This window comes from Cebidichthys violaceus, unplaced genomic scaffold (genome assembly GCF_023349555.1).
Source record: "Cebidichthys violaceus isolate CVI_PGR_0920_01 unplaced genomic scaffold, fCebVio1.0.p SCAF_19, whole genome shotgun sequence".
NCBI classification, from domain to species: domain Eukaryota; kingdom Metazoa; phylum Chordata; class Actinopteri; order Perciformes; family Stichaeidae; genus Cebidichthys; species Cebidichthys violaceus.
This window is the reverse complement of record NW_027176361.1, coordinates 2,356,279-2,372,564: the sequence shown is the minus strand read 5'-3', so window position 1 is coordinate 2,372,564 and position 16,286 is coordinate 2,356,279. Positions and strand designations below refer to the sequence as shown.

The window sequence follows — 16,286 nt, the reverse complement described above, 5'->3', positions numbered from 1 at the left end:
TAGTCACTCATAATCACTCACAAGAAGTTAAGAGGCCATGCTATGAAGCTCATTTCATTGACACAACTTTCTAAGTCACCAAAATTGATAATTCATGTTGCTGTATGTATATTTTTGACCCAGCAGATTTTGTCACTTTTTCTGTTAACCCATAATAAAGTCATGAAAGAACCAAACTTCATGAATGTTTTTTGTGACAAAGAAGTATCTGTTCCAATCACTCTATCAGAGAAAAATCAGAGTTGTAGAAATAACTGGAAACTCAAGAGAGCCATGACATTATGTTCTTTACAAGTGTATGTAAACTTTTGACCACAACTGTATATGTAATGGAGGCTAGTGGACACGGTAAGCTGTCACCGTGAACTCTGCTGCAGGACAGTTTTTCCATGAACACGTTTAAAAGAAAAACAAGTGGAAGAACTTGAACAAGATTTCTACACAAAAAACAAGTGAAACGAGACGCTGCATTGACACTGATGGATTGGGATGAAAGGTAAAACGGTGTTTGGTGTTTAGCTGTAGGTCTGTGTGGAAGCCTGCTGTGCCCTCTTGTGGTTGAACTGAGTGGATCTGTTCACGAGGACACGCCTCATGAAGAACAGCAGTCGTATTAATAACACTTATAGAGTGGTACAGTAGCAGCTGTCTCTGTCCGTGGTGCTGAACTCGGCCCACGCAGTCAGACCACCACCGAGCCGTCACATTGATCCTCATCTTGTTACCTATACGTGGTCTTTAATCAGCCAGCCGTCACTGTCAACACTGGTGGAAGTACTTCGATCCTTGACTTCATTAAAAGTACTAGTACCGTGGTGTGAAAATACTCCGATGCAAGATAACGCCCTGTACTCAAAACCTAGCTTTAGTCAAAGTATTATCAGCTAAATGTACTTAGGAACAAAATAGTTACCCTGAAATGGAATGGGTTAGAGGTATAAAGTTACTTAAAATGGAAAATACTTTAAGTACAAGTACCTCAAATTGGTACAGTACTTGGTTCCATCCCACCGCTACAAAAGTACACAAAGTACATGAATAGACAGTAGCCACTTTGACCGAGAACGTGACTCGATGGAGGGCTCCTGTAGCTCTATTGTTCGTGATCGTATTGATGGAAAGGTATTGTTTTTAGGCTCATGCTGCTGGTTTTAGGAAACTGAACGTCTGTGTGTTTAGTCTGTCCTCTAGTTTAGTTCAGCTCAGTGTGAAGCAGCGTCATGAATAAAACATCCTCACAGACATCGATGGAAAAAAAACCCCCCAAAAGATATAAAAATAACATTACAAAATGTTTACAGTTGTGTGGTGGAGTTGTCACGTGACTTCCTTTCTACAACAGCTGAGGGAGGTTCATGACCCTGTGATTACCACATCTTTAGGACGGCCCTTCATAGTCGGGTGACGTTAAAACGCCGTTCCAGAAGGTGGGAAATTACAGATCCAAATCAAATCCACACCAAAAAAAAACAGAAATAACACGCAAGTTTAAAGAGACTTTGATTCATTTGTCCTGACATTGAGTTAGAAATGAACGGAGAGGATGTTTTCATCATTCATTGCTCCATATTGTTTTAAATTAACTAATATTTGCTAAGAAACGATCGCTTGTTTTTGCAGCTTATCGCAATTGTATTCAACGTGTCGCCAACTGTGTTCAAGTTGTAAACGTGTATTCAGGATGACAATACATCTTTTATTTCAATATTACATGTTGCACTTGATGTGTAGCTCCAGCTTCTCACGTCACTACAGACTTACAGAACGACGTGTGACGTTTCCCGGGTGTTCCTGAACGCACCACACGCTATCGATCGTTCGAGCACGAATGGGGAAGTAGTGAACGAGGACCTCCGCAGAGGAATCAACTGACCGAGCTGGATTATTTATCATAACGTTTACCATGTTTTCTTTTATTTTGTGTCAGAAAGAGAAACCCTTCAGTTGTGCTGTGGTGATGGATCCTCGTGTTTTCCTGCTCGCTGCTCTGCTGACTTGTTGTTCAGGTATTTATGAACAACTTTAAATGCAGCCGTGTTTGTCTGCAGTGTGTCCAGTGAGTCTGCTGGACTACACACACATATGTAACATAGTAACATGAATCACTGTTTTCTCTATGTTTACAAAGCAAACAATCGATTAATGGAGAAAATAATCAGCAGATTAATCCGTTATGAAAATGATCAAAAGTTAATGTTTCAAAATGAGCTCAACAGTAAAATCCTGCTTCTACATTAATGCACGAGTACAAATGATCTAATTATGAAATATATGATAGTTTGAATACTTCTACTGACTATGCTTGTTGAGTATTTTTACAGTGTGGTATTAGTATTTTTTTTTACTGAAGTAAAGCACCTGAATACTTCTTCCAGAGGTTTACATGAGTTTCCTCGTTAGAGTTATCTTCTGGCCCCAACATGGAGCTCTGCTGAAGCGTGACATGGAGACGTCATTGCAAAAAAGATACTTGAAAACATTTAGTCGAAGCACTTCCTTTAAGTTAAAAGGTCAGACTTACTAAACTGAGTTTGTGTTGAGACGTACGTTACATTTACTATAAGTACTGTTCTTAAGTATAATTTTGAGGTACTTGTACTGAACTTGATTATTTCCATCTAATGCTACTTTGTGCTCAACTTCTAAGAACATGTATTATCACAATTACAGGTAAACAGATAATAATTACGGAGCCGGGGGAAGAAAAAGTAAAGATTAAATTTGTAAATTTAGGAGAAAAAAAATCTGAAATTGGGAGTCATAAATTTACAAAAAGTTTGTAGAAAAGAGACATTTCTCCTAAACTTCTCACATGGTTTGATTTCAATGTGAACTGCTCAAATACAATACACTCCGATAAACTGTTAAAAACCCAAAGAAGTCCAATTTTCCAACACTTCACTCAAAAGATGAGAACATTTATCTGTTAGAACTTTAGTTTCTTCCTCTTTTGTTTCCCTCCGATCGTCGCTCGACCCCCTCGGATTGATCCGGTGACCCTTCGGAGGGGCCCGACCCCCAGGCTGGGAACCACTGGACTGAAATAACTTTAAATGAAGTAGTTAGAAACATCTCCAGCTGGAGCAGCTGCAACAGTAGCTCTATAACATCCATGCATCCGGATGCAACAATCTCCGTTTTGTCATTTTTCCTGCAGAACGAGTACTTTTACTTCTGATACGTTAAGTATATTTCACTACTAATCCTTCTACTGAGGTATGGTTTTTAAATCACAGGACTTTTACTTGTAGTGGAGTATCACACTGTTGTATTGGTACTTTTTGAGGATCTGAATACTTCTTCCAGAACTGTAACTGTTTATTCTCTAAATGTGTACAAGAACATGTTCACGTAGAAAATATAGACTTTTTATGACTTAATCAACTTCTTGCTCTCGTGCGAATGTTGCACAAGTTTCCAGTTGGTCCAGATTCCTCGATTCAGTCCTGATCAACTGCCGGAGTGGAAAAATCACTGTTCTTTCCAGGAGTGTGGAAACACCTCCCTATTATGATGGTACATTGACCAAATAAATGTGTGATTCACTACCGAGGTCTACCTTCTCTTCCCCCCCCCCCCCCCCCCCCGGTGCAGAGCTGCAGGCTTGTCGGCACACGGAGGGTGAATCACGTCTCTCAAACCGTTAAAGGCGCTCTCACACCCCGTCAGACCGGTTCAGAGCAGAAGGAAGCTCTCGGTTGCGTGGGCGTAGTGTCAGTTGAGAGAGGAGAAGCAAGCTCCCAGGAGCCACCGTGGGGCTCAGTGTCCCGATCACATAATTACTAATTATTTATTTTATTGTTGTTTATAATTTTAATAGCGATTATTACTAAAAGTAGTGTGCTGCATGTAATTATTGCTTGGCGTAAGATACAGTTCAAGTACGTGCGTAAAGTGTTACTGTGAGGAACGATTAACCGGTCCTGAACCAGTCTCAGTGTAGTCCTGATCCTCTATCAGACCTCCATCGTTAACGAGACCCTGCTGCAGTAGAATGAGAGGTTTTCTAAAGGGACTCTGGTGCTCAGAGACACTACCGCTTTAGTCCACAAGGGACCAACACAACATGAAAGTTCCTCTTCGTAACTTTAAATTAGCCATTTAGTCCCTTTAGCGGAGCATTTGAAAACCTTCGGTAATGAAATACCCAACATGTAAAGTCTTGAAATGATTTATCTTTTTCTAGGAGACTCCTTGATGCATGGTCCCCCAGAGACGGTCCTGGCCTTGGCAGGCGGGGACGTCACTCTGCCCTGCAGCTTCATCATCCCGGCCAGCGAGGAATTTCCGACAGTGGAGTGGTCCAAGGAAGGCCTGCTGCCAGACGTGGTCTTCTTGTACCGCGATGGCTGCGAGACGCCCGAGATGAAGAACCCGGCCTTTCAGTACAGGACGAGCCTCATCACGAAGGAACTGAAGAACGGAAACATCTCGCTGAGGATATCCAACGTGCAGCTGACTGATACCGGGAAGTACCGGTGCATGAGGCTCTGGAGCACGGCCCCCAAGGACATTACAGCCGTGGAGCTGGTCGTGGGTACGTCCAGTCAGTTCTAAATATCCAGTGAAGGTTTTGTAGTTGCATCATGGAGGAGGGCCTGAAGATACCTTCAAGTCTGACTCCTCTGGTTGTATAGAAGTCTAGTCTAAAATGACTCTACTTCTCTCTTGATTTATTCCCTCAGTAAACATTGTAAACATGAGTTTATGGTCTCAATCTCTAGTTTACAGTCTTCTTCAATACAGCATGATGTTCATTTAGTACATTATGCTCCATTTAGAGTCAAACAGACCATAAAGCAGGGGATGCTTTAGGGGGCGGGGCTACACAGTGATTGACAGGTCTCTACCAGAGACGTATACCTCCTCCTCAGTCTAAATATGGTTACTTCCTGTTCACTGGTTGCCATAAACCTCAAGATAGCGACGGACAAATCACAAAACTCGAGGCCGATAACCCGTCTTCTTCTTGGACGGCAACTAGAGGAAGCCGAGCCAAAAGTGTGTACAGCCAAGTTGCTTTGGCTTGCATCCATGAAAGCTTGTATTACTTATAGAGTCTGTGTAGGACTTCAGCTTAATACTGGAGCTCTAGGGGGTCAACCGGTTGTTCTTGTTGCGTATTAAATATGTTATTTAAATGTCACCATATAGTGTGGTACATTCCTAAAACGGGGGGGCGACTAGCTCACTAGGCTTAGAAGGTTGTCTGGGAACCGGAGGGTCGGCAGTTCGATCCTTGGCTGAGACGTGAGCTGAGTCGAAGTGTCCTTGAGCAAGACACTGTCCCCCTAGTGGCTCCCCCGGCGCCTGTCATGGGCAGCCCACTGCTCCCTGGCACAGGGATGGGTCAAATGCAGAGAAAAATTTCCCCCTCAACGGGATAAATATAGTGTAATAAATAAAAATAAAATAAAACGCTTTACGCTTGATGCCATGCAGCCTCTTGTTAAAGAAGAATTTAAGAATGTAGATGACGGTTATCAGGGCGTAGAACCAACGATCTGTTGGTTTTTATGAAACGAGACTCCACAGTCTTAACAAAAGCATAAATTCAGTCGAATCCTGACCTAAAGAAACGGATTTGGAGGATTGTGACCCAACTATTTATTAGCCGAATCAAACGATCTGACGATGTCACCTTGTGCTCCAGTGTGATATGACATTTTACGGATTAAACAATCATTAAGTTGCCACAGTTGCAGCTCTACATTATACTGTCAAAAGCAAGACAATAACATTTGGGCGTGGTGTGCTACAGAGGTATTTATTACCTGCCTGTTTCCACCCACACACCATGAGAGAAACACTCACAGCACAGCTGATGATTTTGTCCCACAGCGCAGATAAAGAAGCGGCTTTCATCAGTGTTGTCCCTGTTAATATTTCACAAACGTCAGATGGAAGATTCAGCGGCCTCATGTTGTGGTAATTCCTGTTTTTAACAGGGGCCGTTTCTGAGCCGAAGCTCTCCGTCGCGTCGGCCAAGGGTGGAGGCGTGACCCTCCAGTGTGTGGCGGGCTGCTGGCTGCCGGAGCCCGAGATCTACTTTCTGGACGGACAGGGGAACGAAATCGCCGCCGACGAACCGAAGAGAGACCGAGACGCTCGCGGGTGTTTCTCTGTGACGGGGAGAGCGACTCTCCAGGACACCACCGACAGGTTTCAAGTGTCCTTTTTTTGTACGGGGCCCCTCGTTTTGGCCCCCATCTCAGAGCTTAAGACGTCATTATTGTCATAGAACAGAGCCAAAATGGACCCATGCAGTGTGCACCAAACATCAGAGCATTCAACTTTCACCTGGAAAGGCAGTTAGAGAAAGTACACCATCACATTCCAATCCTTGTATGCAACACACCTGTTCACACCCTGGAGGTAGAAGCTCCACCTGTTGGAGAGTTAGTACTGTAAGGTGTGCAAATGGAAGCCACACTTGCGCAACACTGTGACTTTACCTTCTCATTTTGTCTTTAATTCCTCTCGTATAGTTTCTCTTATTATGATCTATTTATTTATTTATGCGTATTTCTGTCCTTGTGCTGCACTTGAATGTGTGTTTGTGATATCTTGTTACAGTTAAGGTTTATAAACTGATGCGTTTTCATCACAGGGTCACCTGCCGAGTTCACCAGCCGCAGATCAACCAGACCAGAGACGTGGAGATTCTACTGCCAGGTACGGCTGCAGCTTGAGTTAATGAACCCTCTGAACCCCAAAACCCGGCGGCGGGAGGGAAAACAATCGGCAAAACTACACCGCTGGTCACAGTCACGAGCTGTAAAAACGTCATTATCTTGAGATATCCGTCTTTCTGACAGTCCTTGAACACATCATGTGCGACAAACGCTTCCGTTAGAAAAAGCAGCCAAAGCCAGGCTTAAAATCATGATATTTCATCAAAAAGATTTTATTCTACATGTCCTCATTTAAAATGTCGCCCTGAATAAACCGTTTGCTTTAATCAGATTCTGTTAAAAACAGTAAATTCTGAGCTCCTCAGAGCAACTATGAAGACATGACTGATTCATCTGAGACCAACAGTCAGGAGACAACAAATCAGAGAACCTTCTGCTGAACACAGAGCGGAGGAGAGGCTGGAAGCAGAGGTTATAGTTAAAAATGTGAATAGTTCAATATATAAAACGCGCGTTTCCAACATTGGTAACTCTATTGAACACTTGGATGAATATATATAGATTCCATTGTTTTTAAATTTAATAAGTCTTTTTATTAACAAAAAAATTTTTTTTTAAAGATGTCATTGCAGTTATATTTATCATAATGATATGCTGGGGTTTCTCTCGCCAAGTTTATTACATTGATGTTCATCCAACTGCATAAAAATCCATAAATATTCTATAGGAAGGAGTCTGCAATGACATAAAGAAATGTGTTGTCCCCTAACAGATCAGTCACATCATGGGGTTCATCATGTTTCTGATGCATCGGATCATTTACTCATGTCAGCATGTTCATTGTCATGTCAGGTGTTGGAAGCCGGTCCTGCGCTCTACTCATCGTCATCGCTGTCGTGAGCGCTTTACTTCTATGCGCCGCTTCATGTGGAATCGTCTTCTTCTTTTGGAAGAGGTGTAGAAAACCTGGTAAGTCATTAACACTAAGACAATACTGTGTTTGGCAATTTAAAGAAAGGTGTTTTAGTGTTTTTCATGCACTTGTCAACTTTAAGATTTTGTTCATTAACTCGTCTTCTTTCAGAGGAAAGAAAACATTTTATTTTACTACTTTGTTTGTTTACGTCTGTAGATTTCTACTAAATTCACCAAAACTTACCTTTACATAATGCCTCATTTGCATATTTAAACATAACATTTCAGAAAAGAGAAGAGAATTTCTTTGTTGTTGACTATTATCTGATTTATGGAGCGATACAAAGAGATATCCAAAATTCCCTTTGTAAAAACATTTGACTTTAACAGATTAATGTTCTGGAAATGTCTGCAAAAAAGCACATATTTAATAGATAATTCTATAATAATAATAATCTTCTTTCACACAGCGGGGGGACCAAACTCGCCGGGGGGACCAAACTCGCCAACGTCTTCATATCAAAGTACAACATGCAGCTCCTTTGAAGAGAAGCCGCTGCTGAATGTTCCGGTTTTCAGGGCTGAAAACACGATGAACACCACCATTGAGATTCTGACAATGGAGGTGGCGGACCTCAAGCTAAAGCTGAAAGAGAAAGACGATACCATCCTCCAGCAACGGAACAACAACGGAGCCCAGCTGATTGATGTTGTCTGCCAGAATGACGAGCCAGTGTTCCTTGACAGTCCTGCAGACTCAACCAACAGCAGCCCTCCAACTTCGGGCAACTTACCCCAGAACAAGAGGCCAAAGCCGGGCATTTTACGACAGATCAGTCATCCGTCACCCGGCTGCCCCATCGGCAGAACCCATCGTAGACACAGCAGCCCGGCTCGCTTGAACCCGTTTTCCAGTTCCTTTTCAGCCAGCCCTTCGGAGAAAAGGCCCGGCCGTGTCAACCGTTCGACGAGTGACCCTCGTGCTTTTGGGCTCGGTCCAAACGGCGGCAAGCTTCAGCGACGGCATTCCGCTGTGTTTCCATCTCCAGCGATGTCTAATGGCCACTTCACACGCCTGGCAAATGTGACGGAAGAATCTGAGATGCTAATCGCATGAGTAAGCACAGAAGTCTCGGTCTTGGATTTCCCGAAAACGTTAGGAAATAAAAGCAAAACTGCAGTAAATCAGGTATCTACATTTAAGGGCCGTTTCAGAATTTGGCTGTTCAATACGAAGATTTGACTAATTATTCTTTCTATCTATTTATTGATGAGTTTCAGTGATGCTTTTGACCAAATTAATAAGTCAAATGTGGCCCACCAGAGTTTTATAAAGGTAAATGGTAAAAAATTACGCCTTCCGACCACTCAGCGCTTCAACACTACATGTTGGTCACCCATTCACACCCATTCACACCCATTCACACCCATTCACACGCTGACGGCAAGGGCCGCCATGCAAGGCGCCACCTGCCCATCAGGACTATCGCATTCACACCACATTCAACCTGCCGATGGCACGGCCTTCAGGAGCAACTTGGGGTGAAGTGTCTTGCCCAAGGACAAATCAATATGGACTGGAGGAACCAACAACTGGTTTTCCGATTGGAAGACATTCCGTTTTACCTTTTTGAGAGTATTTTCACGCTTCTCAACGGGAGATGTCCGTTTTTTAACAGCTCAGGTTGAAATCGATTCAATTTGCCCCAAGAAAACTGTTTCTTGGCCCCCCCGTTTCCAGTCTTTATGCTAAGCTAACTGGGTGCTACATATTTATCATACAGAAATGATATAAATCTTCTCATCTAATTCTTGGCAAGAAAAAGAACAAGCGTATTTACCCCAAAATGTTTTTCCTTTCAGCACAACAAGAGCTTTTTGTTTTCCCATTCTAATTGCTGATTCGTTGCTGTGCTGTCAGTCAAACAGTAGGGGGCGGGGCTGTGATGTATAGCGGCTATTTCTTTCGCTCATGACTAGGCTCCTCTTGTTCACTACTTCTTCTGCAGATTTATAAAATGCAACACTAAAGGTTCTTTTACATACAGTATGGAACATTGCACGTTGTGTTTTTAAAAAAATACAACAAACCAGGTAACATTTTGTAATGTATTTCAATCACTTTGTGGCGCGAACAAACACAGGACTTTCACCCTGGAGATCACCGTTCATGTCCCGTGTGAAACCAAAAGTCAACGTCCTTTTCTTACGTAACTTACATACTTAACTAACGCCGCCTACGTACGTTACCTAGCAAGTTATTTTAGTTTGTTTTTAACCCTAACCTCGGTCTTTTCCTAAACCTTACGAAGTAGTTTTGTTGCTGAAACAGAACGCTCGTTTTGTTGGACATTTGAACCGTTGTATCAGGAAACGTTGCGATTGCTTTCAGGGTTAATCCCCAGTTTTATTTATTTGTTGTAGTTTCACCAGCAGTAGTGCTCACTTCTTGTACATTTCTACAGCTAAAGCACGAAACCTTAATTTCATTAAATGTATTGCATTTTGTAATGATTTATGAAAACATGTCTGGGGTTTGTATTTATGGGCTCCTTTTATTTAATAATTATAATGTATGTATAAAATATGTAAATAGGAGTTTCATTCTTGTAATTTTTTTTTTTTTTTTTTAAATCTGTTCTTTTTTATGTCCACTACATTTTGTTACGGAATAAAGTACTTTTTATTTGTTTTATTTCAGTGCTCATTTTATTCACACAAAACTAGTCATTGAGCAATCCATTGGCAATTAATTATACATTGTTTTTTGTTGTATTACAATCAGTCAGTTTGGGGATTTATGGCTTTGCTTCAGTGTTGGTTTAATTTTATTGCTCTGGGAAAAGTGGTAAAAAATGTGGACACAATGCAAGAAGTTCACACTTTTAGTCGAAATAGAGACTTGGACATGTAGGAGAACTCCTTGGTTCTTCATTATTATATTTTTTATTATCAATGGAAACAAACTGTATATACGTAAGTTGTGTGTTTACAGCAGCACCCAATCAGTGAACGCAGGTTATGCGTTGTATATTTCTTAATTAAACGGCGTAAATTCAAGGTTTTCTTCTGTGGAGGAAAAGAAACCTTTAAGGCGTTGCACACAAGCAGCTGCTGTGATGCCTGACGGAGAGACGAGGTATGTGAGGGTGGACTTCTCTCACAGAGGAAGTGCAGAGAGCCGCCAGTGTGCGCTAAGACAGGATGCTGTTAACACCTTTCTGTCTGGTGATGTGTGAGTACAAGCTCTTCTTCTTATTGTGTAGAAAATAACCTCTGCTGACTGATAATGTAGTGCCTTTGATTTCACTGAATCAGTGATTTGTGTATTTTCTCTGTTTACCTTCTTGTTCCCTTACTTTCTTTCTTATGTGTTCTCTCAATCTGTCGTCATCTATTGTTGCCCCCCTCGCTTTTGTTTTTCATCATGCTGTTTTTCTTACATTTCCGTTTTAAATTTGTATTCCTTTTTTGCGTTTTTATACTTCTTTCATATCTTTCTGTATACTTTTCATACTTTCCGCCACCATTCTTCTCACACTTTTTTTGCGCTCTCTCTTCTTCTTCCTGTCTTCGCTTTTGTTTTCTTTCTATCTTTCTTACTGTGTTATTGTCCATTCTTTCTATTTCTTCTCTCTTCTCGTTCGCTTTTTCTTTCCGATTCCAACCCTCCAACCCTCCGCTCTGCTGTTTCTCTCTTCCTCTTCTTTCCCACTCTCTTCCATCCTCCCTCCCTCAGCCTGTCTTCAGGTCGTCCCCGACAGGTCTCAGTTCTACAGGTACAACACCATCTCTCTGAGCTGTGAGGATCAGCTGAACTCCACCGGCTGGAAGGTGAAGAGGAAAACACTTGAGGGCGGGGTCAGACCCTGCACCTCCGGCTGGGGCACCGCCTCCTCGGGTTCGGCCTGCGTCATCGGAAACACCTACCCGTCCGACACCGGGGTGTACTGGTGTGAGTCCGGGGACGGGAACAGGAGCAACAGCATCAACATCACCATCAGTGGTACTGCATTGGAAACAAGTGACGCTGTTTCATGTTGAACTGCATTCAATGTATCAGACTTTTCATCAGAATCCATGTCAGACAGGTTTTATGAATCACAAAGTTTAGTTTGTTTTAGAAATGGAGAAAAAAAAAAAAGACTTTTAAAATGAGTTTGTTTCTTTTCCACAGACAGCAATGTGCTCCTGGAGAGTCCGGCCCTCGCTGTGTCGGAGGGAGCTGCTGTGACTCTGCGCTGCAAAGCCGAGACGGACTCCCCCGACCACACGTTTGATTTCCTTAGAGACGGCCGCGTCGTCGGCAGCAGCACCACGGGAGAGATGACCATCCACAGAGCTTCCAAATCGGATGAAGGACACTACATTTGCAGCATCCCTGGATTTGGAAAATCATTAGGCAGCTGGGTGCATGTTAAAGGTGAGACGAACTGTCTTCAGTTGACTGAGAAAAGGTCTGTCAAATACATGAATATGTTGTGCCGACGTTTAAAGAACAGATACCAACTTAAGATAGTCTGCTGGTTCTGAATTGTGAAAACGTGGTCCCACTCAAAATCTGTGCAGCAGAACCACGCAAATCATCTTCATGTGTTCGTCTTCCTTGTCAAAACTTGCCGCCTGCATTTTCCAAAATGCAACTCGTCTAGTGGGCGTGTCAGTACGCTGTGACATCACTGTTGGGTGTGGCTATACAAGTGCACAGTTATGGTGCTACCTGAGGAACTCGTGGAGGTTTTGACCACTAGTAGCGCTGCGGAGCAATGTTTTGTTTGTGTTTGTTGAGGCCATTTTGATCATTTTGCCCGAACGGTCGCTGAAAAAACAAAACGATGCGCCAACAAAGGCGGGGAAGCTGAGGTAAACAATGCAGGTTTCAATAACTAGTCTTGAGAACTAAATTTGGTTTGTCAGGCTGCGCCTTTGTCACGCTACGCCAAATACGTCAGTGCATTTGTGCTGTAGAGATATTAACTGCCAACCAGCTGGTACCAGCTGGTAAAACCAGTTGTACCTCTAAAGGTGATGTTGAGTCACTGTAATATCCAGTCTGTCCTCAGTCAAACATGGGAGGATGAAGAGGTAGAGTTGCCTGAGGGTTTGCCAATAATACATCCATGGTCCATGAGCGTTTTGATAGTTTGTTTATTGGATTAAATCCAAAGTGGCAGGAACAAGAAAGATTATTGCACACTCCGATCTCCTCGCCACCGGGACTAAACAAACTAAATATGTAACGTAATGTAAACTGTAGGCCGATGCCAGACGTAAAGGTCTTAAGATATCAGTGTAATTTTAAACAATAGAGCACGCTCACGTGACTAAACATGCAGGAAAACATAGGTGTCACAATGAGACAAAGAAATAATTGAAAGACAACATTTAAATGACAAGGACGTTAAATATGAATGAGAAAAACACTGACTTTCTTTCTTTGACTTATTGGTTCAGTTTTTCTTCACATTGTCTGTGACCACAGTGGGTAAGAGTTCACTTATCTTCACAGGTTCTCTTCTACCTTCATCTTCACCTCCACCTGCAGCTTCCCGTTCAGTTTCGGTCACCAGACTGATGTTCCACGTGTTGGTGGGAACCCCTTACCTGCTGTCCACCATCTTACTGGGACTCGTATACAGAGACAGGAACAGAGGTAAGAACACTCCTGCAAGTGTCCAGGGAGGTATTCTAGCATATACTTGCTTACGTTAGCAAATCAGATCAAGCTATAACCATAAAAACAGTACTGGTAGCTAGCTGTGCAAGCTACCAGCAGTTAGCTTGTTTGGTTCCTGAGAGCCGTTTACTTTTGTTTATTACAAATGATTTCAGGGTAAAACTTTGATAAAACTTACATTTTTAACTCAAAACTCAGGAAATACAATCAGCTGAAGACCCTCCAGTGTCATCTGCATAACTGATGATTTCAGTGACATTGTTTTTATTGATCATTAATAACCAATAGTCTATATAAACCTGATATGATACTACATAAACCTGAAAACATGCATGCTGTAATTCAACCGTGACTCACTTCCTTTTGTCGTATTGCAACAAACAAACATTCCACAAAACATGCCAAAGATCTTCTAAGCCAAATAACCAGACTACAAAGCCGTTTACTTTCACTTCATTATTTAGTCTAAAGACACAGGTGTGGTACACTGTAGAGGTTGCTAGGAGCGTTAAATATGTTTTTCTGACATTGGTCAAAGAAATACGCCAGATCAAAAGTTATTTCTGTCAACTCGCAACTTGTAAAGCCGTGTTTGTTGCCATTTTTGTGGCCAATTTTCTTTCTAGCTTTGTCACACAAAAGCTAGCATTTTAAGAGAACATGTTCTAACGGGGCATGTTCTTTATTTGGTCACCAAGCGGGTCTCTTTAACGCACACTTGTTATTAAATGTACTTTATTTGCCAACGCGTATTTCTACTGCATTGTTGATGTATATTTGTTGTATTGTTGTTGTCGTCATCGAGCACATACCAGATACAAAGTCCAATCATTGTTTCATGACATGGTAATAAATTATTGAATCTTGAAGCTCATACAAAAGTCCCTCTTTCTATTGGCGCATTAAATCAAAGAGAGCCATAAGCGTGAATCACGCTGCTATCATGACAGACAGATTTTGTGGTTTTGTGTTGCACATTGCAACACAATGTGCAGGTGGCTTTCAACACTGACACAGGTTGCTCTCAAAAGAATCCCAAACATCTTAAAGGGAAAATTTGCCACCTTTTTTATGTGGATGTCCGATCAGGTGTTACGTTCTGTTTTTGCGACCCCTGGCTACCCAGAGAAGTCCAAGCTTAAATAACCTGGAGTTCTTTCTTGACTCCAATGACGTCACTGTTGCGCTGGGTGCAGGAAGAACAACAGGAGTTGCAGCTGCATACTCGTTTTTTCTGGGTCAATATAGCACGCACTGATGAATGTAATGCGTCTATGGACAACATTTTAGCATCAACACTGACTGGACATCCACATGACAGGTGGCGAGTTTTCCATTTAATCGGAGTAAAGATTTAAGCGGATTAAGCATCAATAATTATTAAGACATAAATCTGACTATTCTCATGAAAAACTTGATCTCTTTCTGCTCGCAGCAGCTCGGATGGCAGCAGAGAGAAGAGGCAGCAACAATGTCATCATGGAAATAGTTGTATAGACCGACAACCTGGTAAATGTGTTAACTGTATTCTGCATTTTATGGGACTTGGCACCACTTGATGTCCTGAAGATCAAGTTGTACCACCAGCAGTTGTGTTATCTGACTATAAATGACATGTTTGTGTTTGTTATCTTTCTTCAAAGCTGAAGACGTCAGCCTTCTTTGGATTTAAATGCCAATAGATGTTCACTGCAATTTAAAGGAAGTGGAGAGTTTTTGTGGTCCAGTCGTTTCTTGTTTGTTTTGCATTTTTCCATTTGACATTTCATATCCGTCCAGAAGTTACTCAAAACCTGACTCAAAATTGAGTAAATCTTTCACTTAATCCATAAATCGCCTTTTTATTGTTTAATTATTTTCTCACATTCGTATCCTGCTGTAATATAAATGTTACTTTGAATTAAAAAACAGACATTGTAGCACTTATTGAGTGAGTGATTTGCCTGTACAGGTCAGTTGTGGTGAGATTATTGGCACTGAAACTAGGTCAGTGTTATTTCTAAGAAGTGGAAGCCATTTTAAAACCCACCCACACGCAATCAGCAATAAAAACATTAAAAGTGACAATGTTGTAAAATAACAGAATATATATAGATATTTGTTTAAGTACACTGGGGACATGTAACCAATTAGGAGTGTGTGTTATGGCACATTGAATTTAATGAAAGGATTAAAAAGTTGTTTTTCGCAGTGAGAGTGGAAACTCTTGTGGTTTGGTTGTTGAGTGAAGTTGTGTTCTGTGGCTAACGCACAATAAATCTGTCTTTTTAAGTTAAAGTCAATGTGAGCTTTGCATATACTGTTGTGTTGCTGTGCAGTTCTAGGTAAATGGGTCATCATGGTGCAGTGGCTTATTGTTGGGGGGATAAAATAGAAACATAAAATGCAGATGTGTTGTCTGTGTACACGCATACGTTTTAATGAATTATATTAAAAGTATGAGAAAAATGTCACGTATATAAGATTAAGCATTTTCTTATTAACTAGTTTGAAAATCTACAGCATGGTAAAAGAGTAGAAGGTGGAACAAATCAAAGTATCGTACAGAACAATTATATTATTACTAATATATATATATATATATATATGAATATATTTTAGGATGGTTTAGTGCTTTTCAGAACTGATGTTGCAAAGTGCTTGACAGGATGGTAAAAACACACTTAAAACAGATGTCACAGGGAAATAAAAGCATTAATTACACACACACACACACACACACACACACACACACACACACACACGACCTGAGATACCAACTCTATCCCTGAGACGGTGGACCGGTCTCTGCTGGAGGATCTGGGTCTGTCCACGGTGGACCGGGTCTCTGCTGGAGGATTTAGTCTGTCCACGGTGGACCGGGTCTCTGCTGGAGTCTGAGCTGAAGGAGGTTCTGGTGAACCTGCATGAGTTCATCTGGTTTCACCAGAATCCGACCCGGTGGCTCTGATGACATCATTAAGAATAACTCTATAGAAACAGACCATCTTCTCTCTGATGGTCTCTGTACTGATGGAGGTCTGATAGAGGACCAGGACTACACTGAACCTGGTTCAGGT

At 41.7% G+C, this 16,286-nt stretch overlaps 2 protein-coding genes across 4 annotated transcripts; both read left to right on the top strand.

Moving 5' to 3' along the window:
* The first annotated feature begins 1,836 nt into the window (after nucleotides 1–1,836).
* On the top strand, nucleotides 1,837–10,245 carry LOC137874504 (butyrophilin subfamily 3 member A2-like). The gene is made up of 6 exons (XM_068713208.1): nucleotides 1,837–2,006; nucleotides 4,187–4,537; nucleotides 5,949–6,162; nucleotides 6,611–6,675; nucleotides 7,488–7,604; nucleotides 8,021–10,245. Exons 1-6 carry the CDS (start codon nucleotides 1,904–1,906, stop codon nucleotides 8,665–8,667), a joined length of 1,497 nt encoding a protein of 498 aa, XP_068569309.1. The 5' UTR covers nucleotides 1,837–1,903; the 3' UTR covers nucleotides 8,668–10,245.
* A 515-nt stretch (nucleotides 10,246–10,760) lies between these two features.
* Nucleotides 10,761–15,338, top strand: LOC137874877 (Fc receptor-like protein 5). 3 transcript variants are annotated; one of them, XM_068713849.1, is made up of 6 exons: nucleotides 10,761–10,785; nucleotides 11,290–11,556; nucleotides 11,728–11,973; nucleotides 13,060–13,203; nucleotides 14,663–14,736; nucleotides 14,871–15,338. In XM_068713849.1, exons 1-5 carry the CDS (start codon nucleotides 10,782–10,784, stop codon nucleotides 14,722–14,724), a joined length of 723 nt encoding a protein of 240 aa, XP_068569950.1. In that variant the 5' UTR covers nucleotides 10,761–10,781; the 3' UTR covers nucleotides 14,725–14,736; nucleotides 14,871–15,338. The 3 variants fall into 3 exon arrangements, with proteins under 3 accessions (XP_068569950.1, XP_068569951.1, XP_068569949.1); XM_068713850.1 differs by having other exon boundaries at nucleotides 13,096–13,203; nucleotides 14,663–15,338; XM_068713848.1 differs by having other exon boundaries at nucleotides 14,663–15,338.
* The last annotated feature ends 948 nt before the right edge of the window (nucleotides 15,339–16,286 follow it).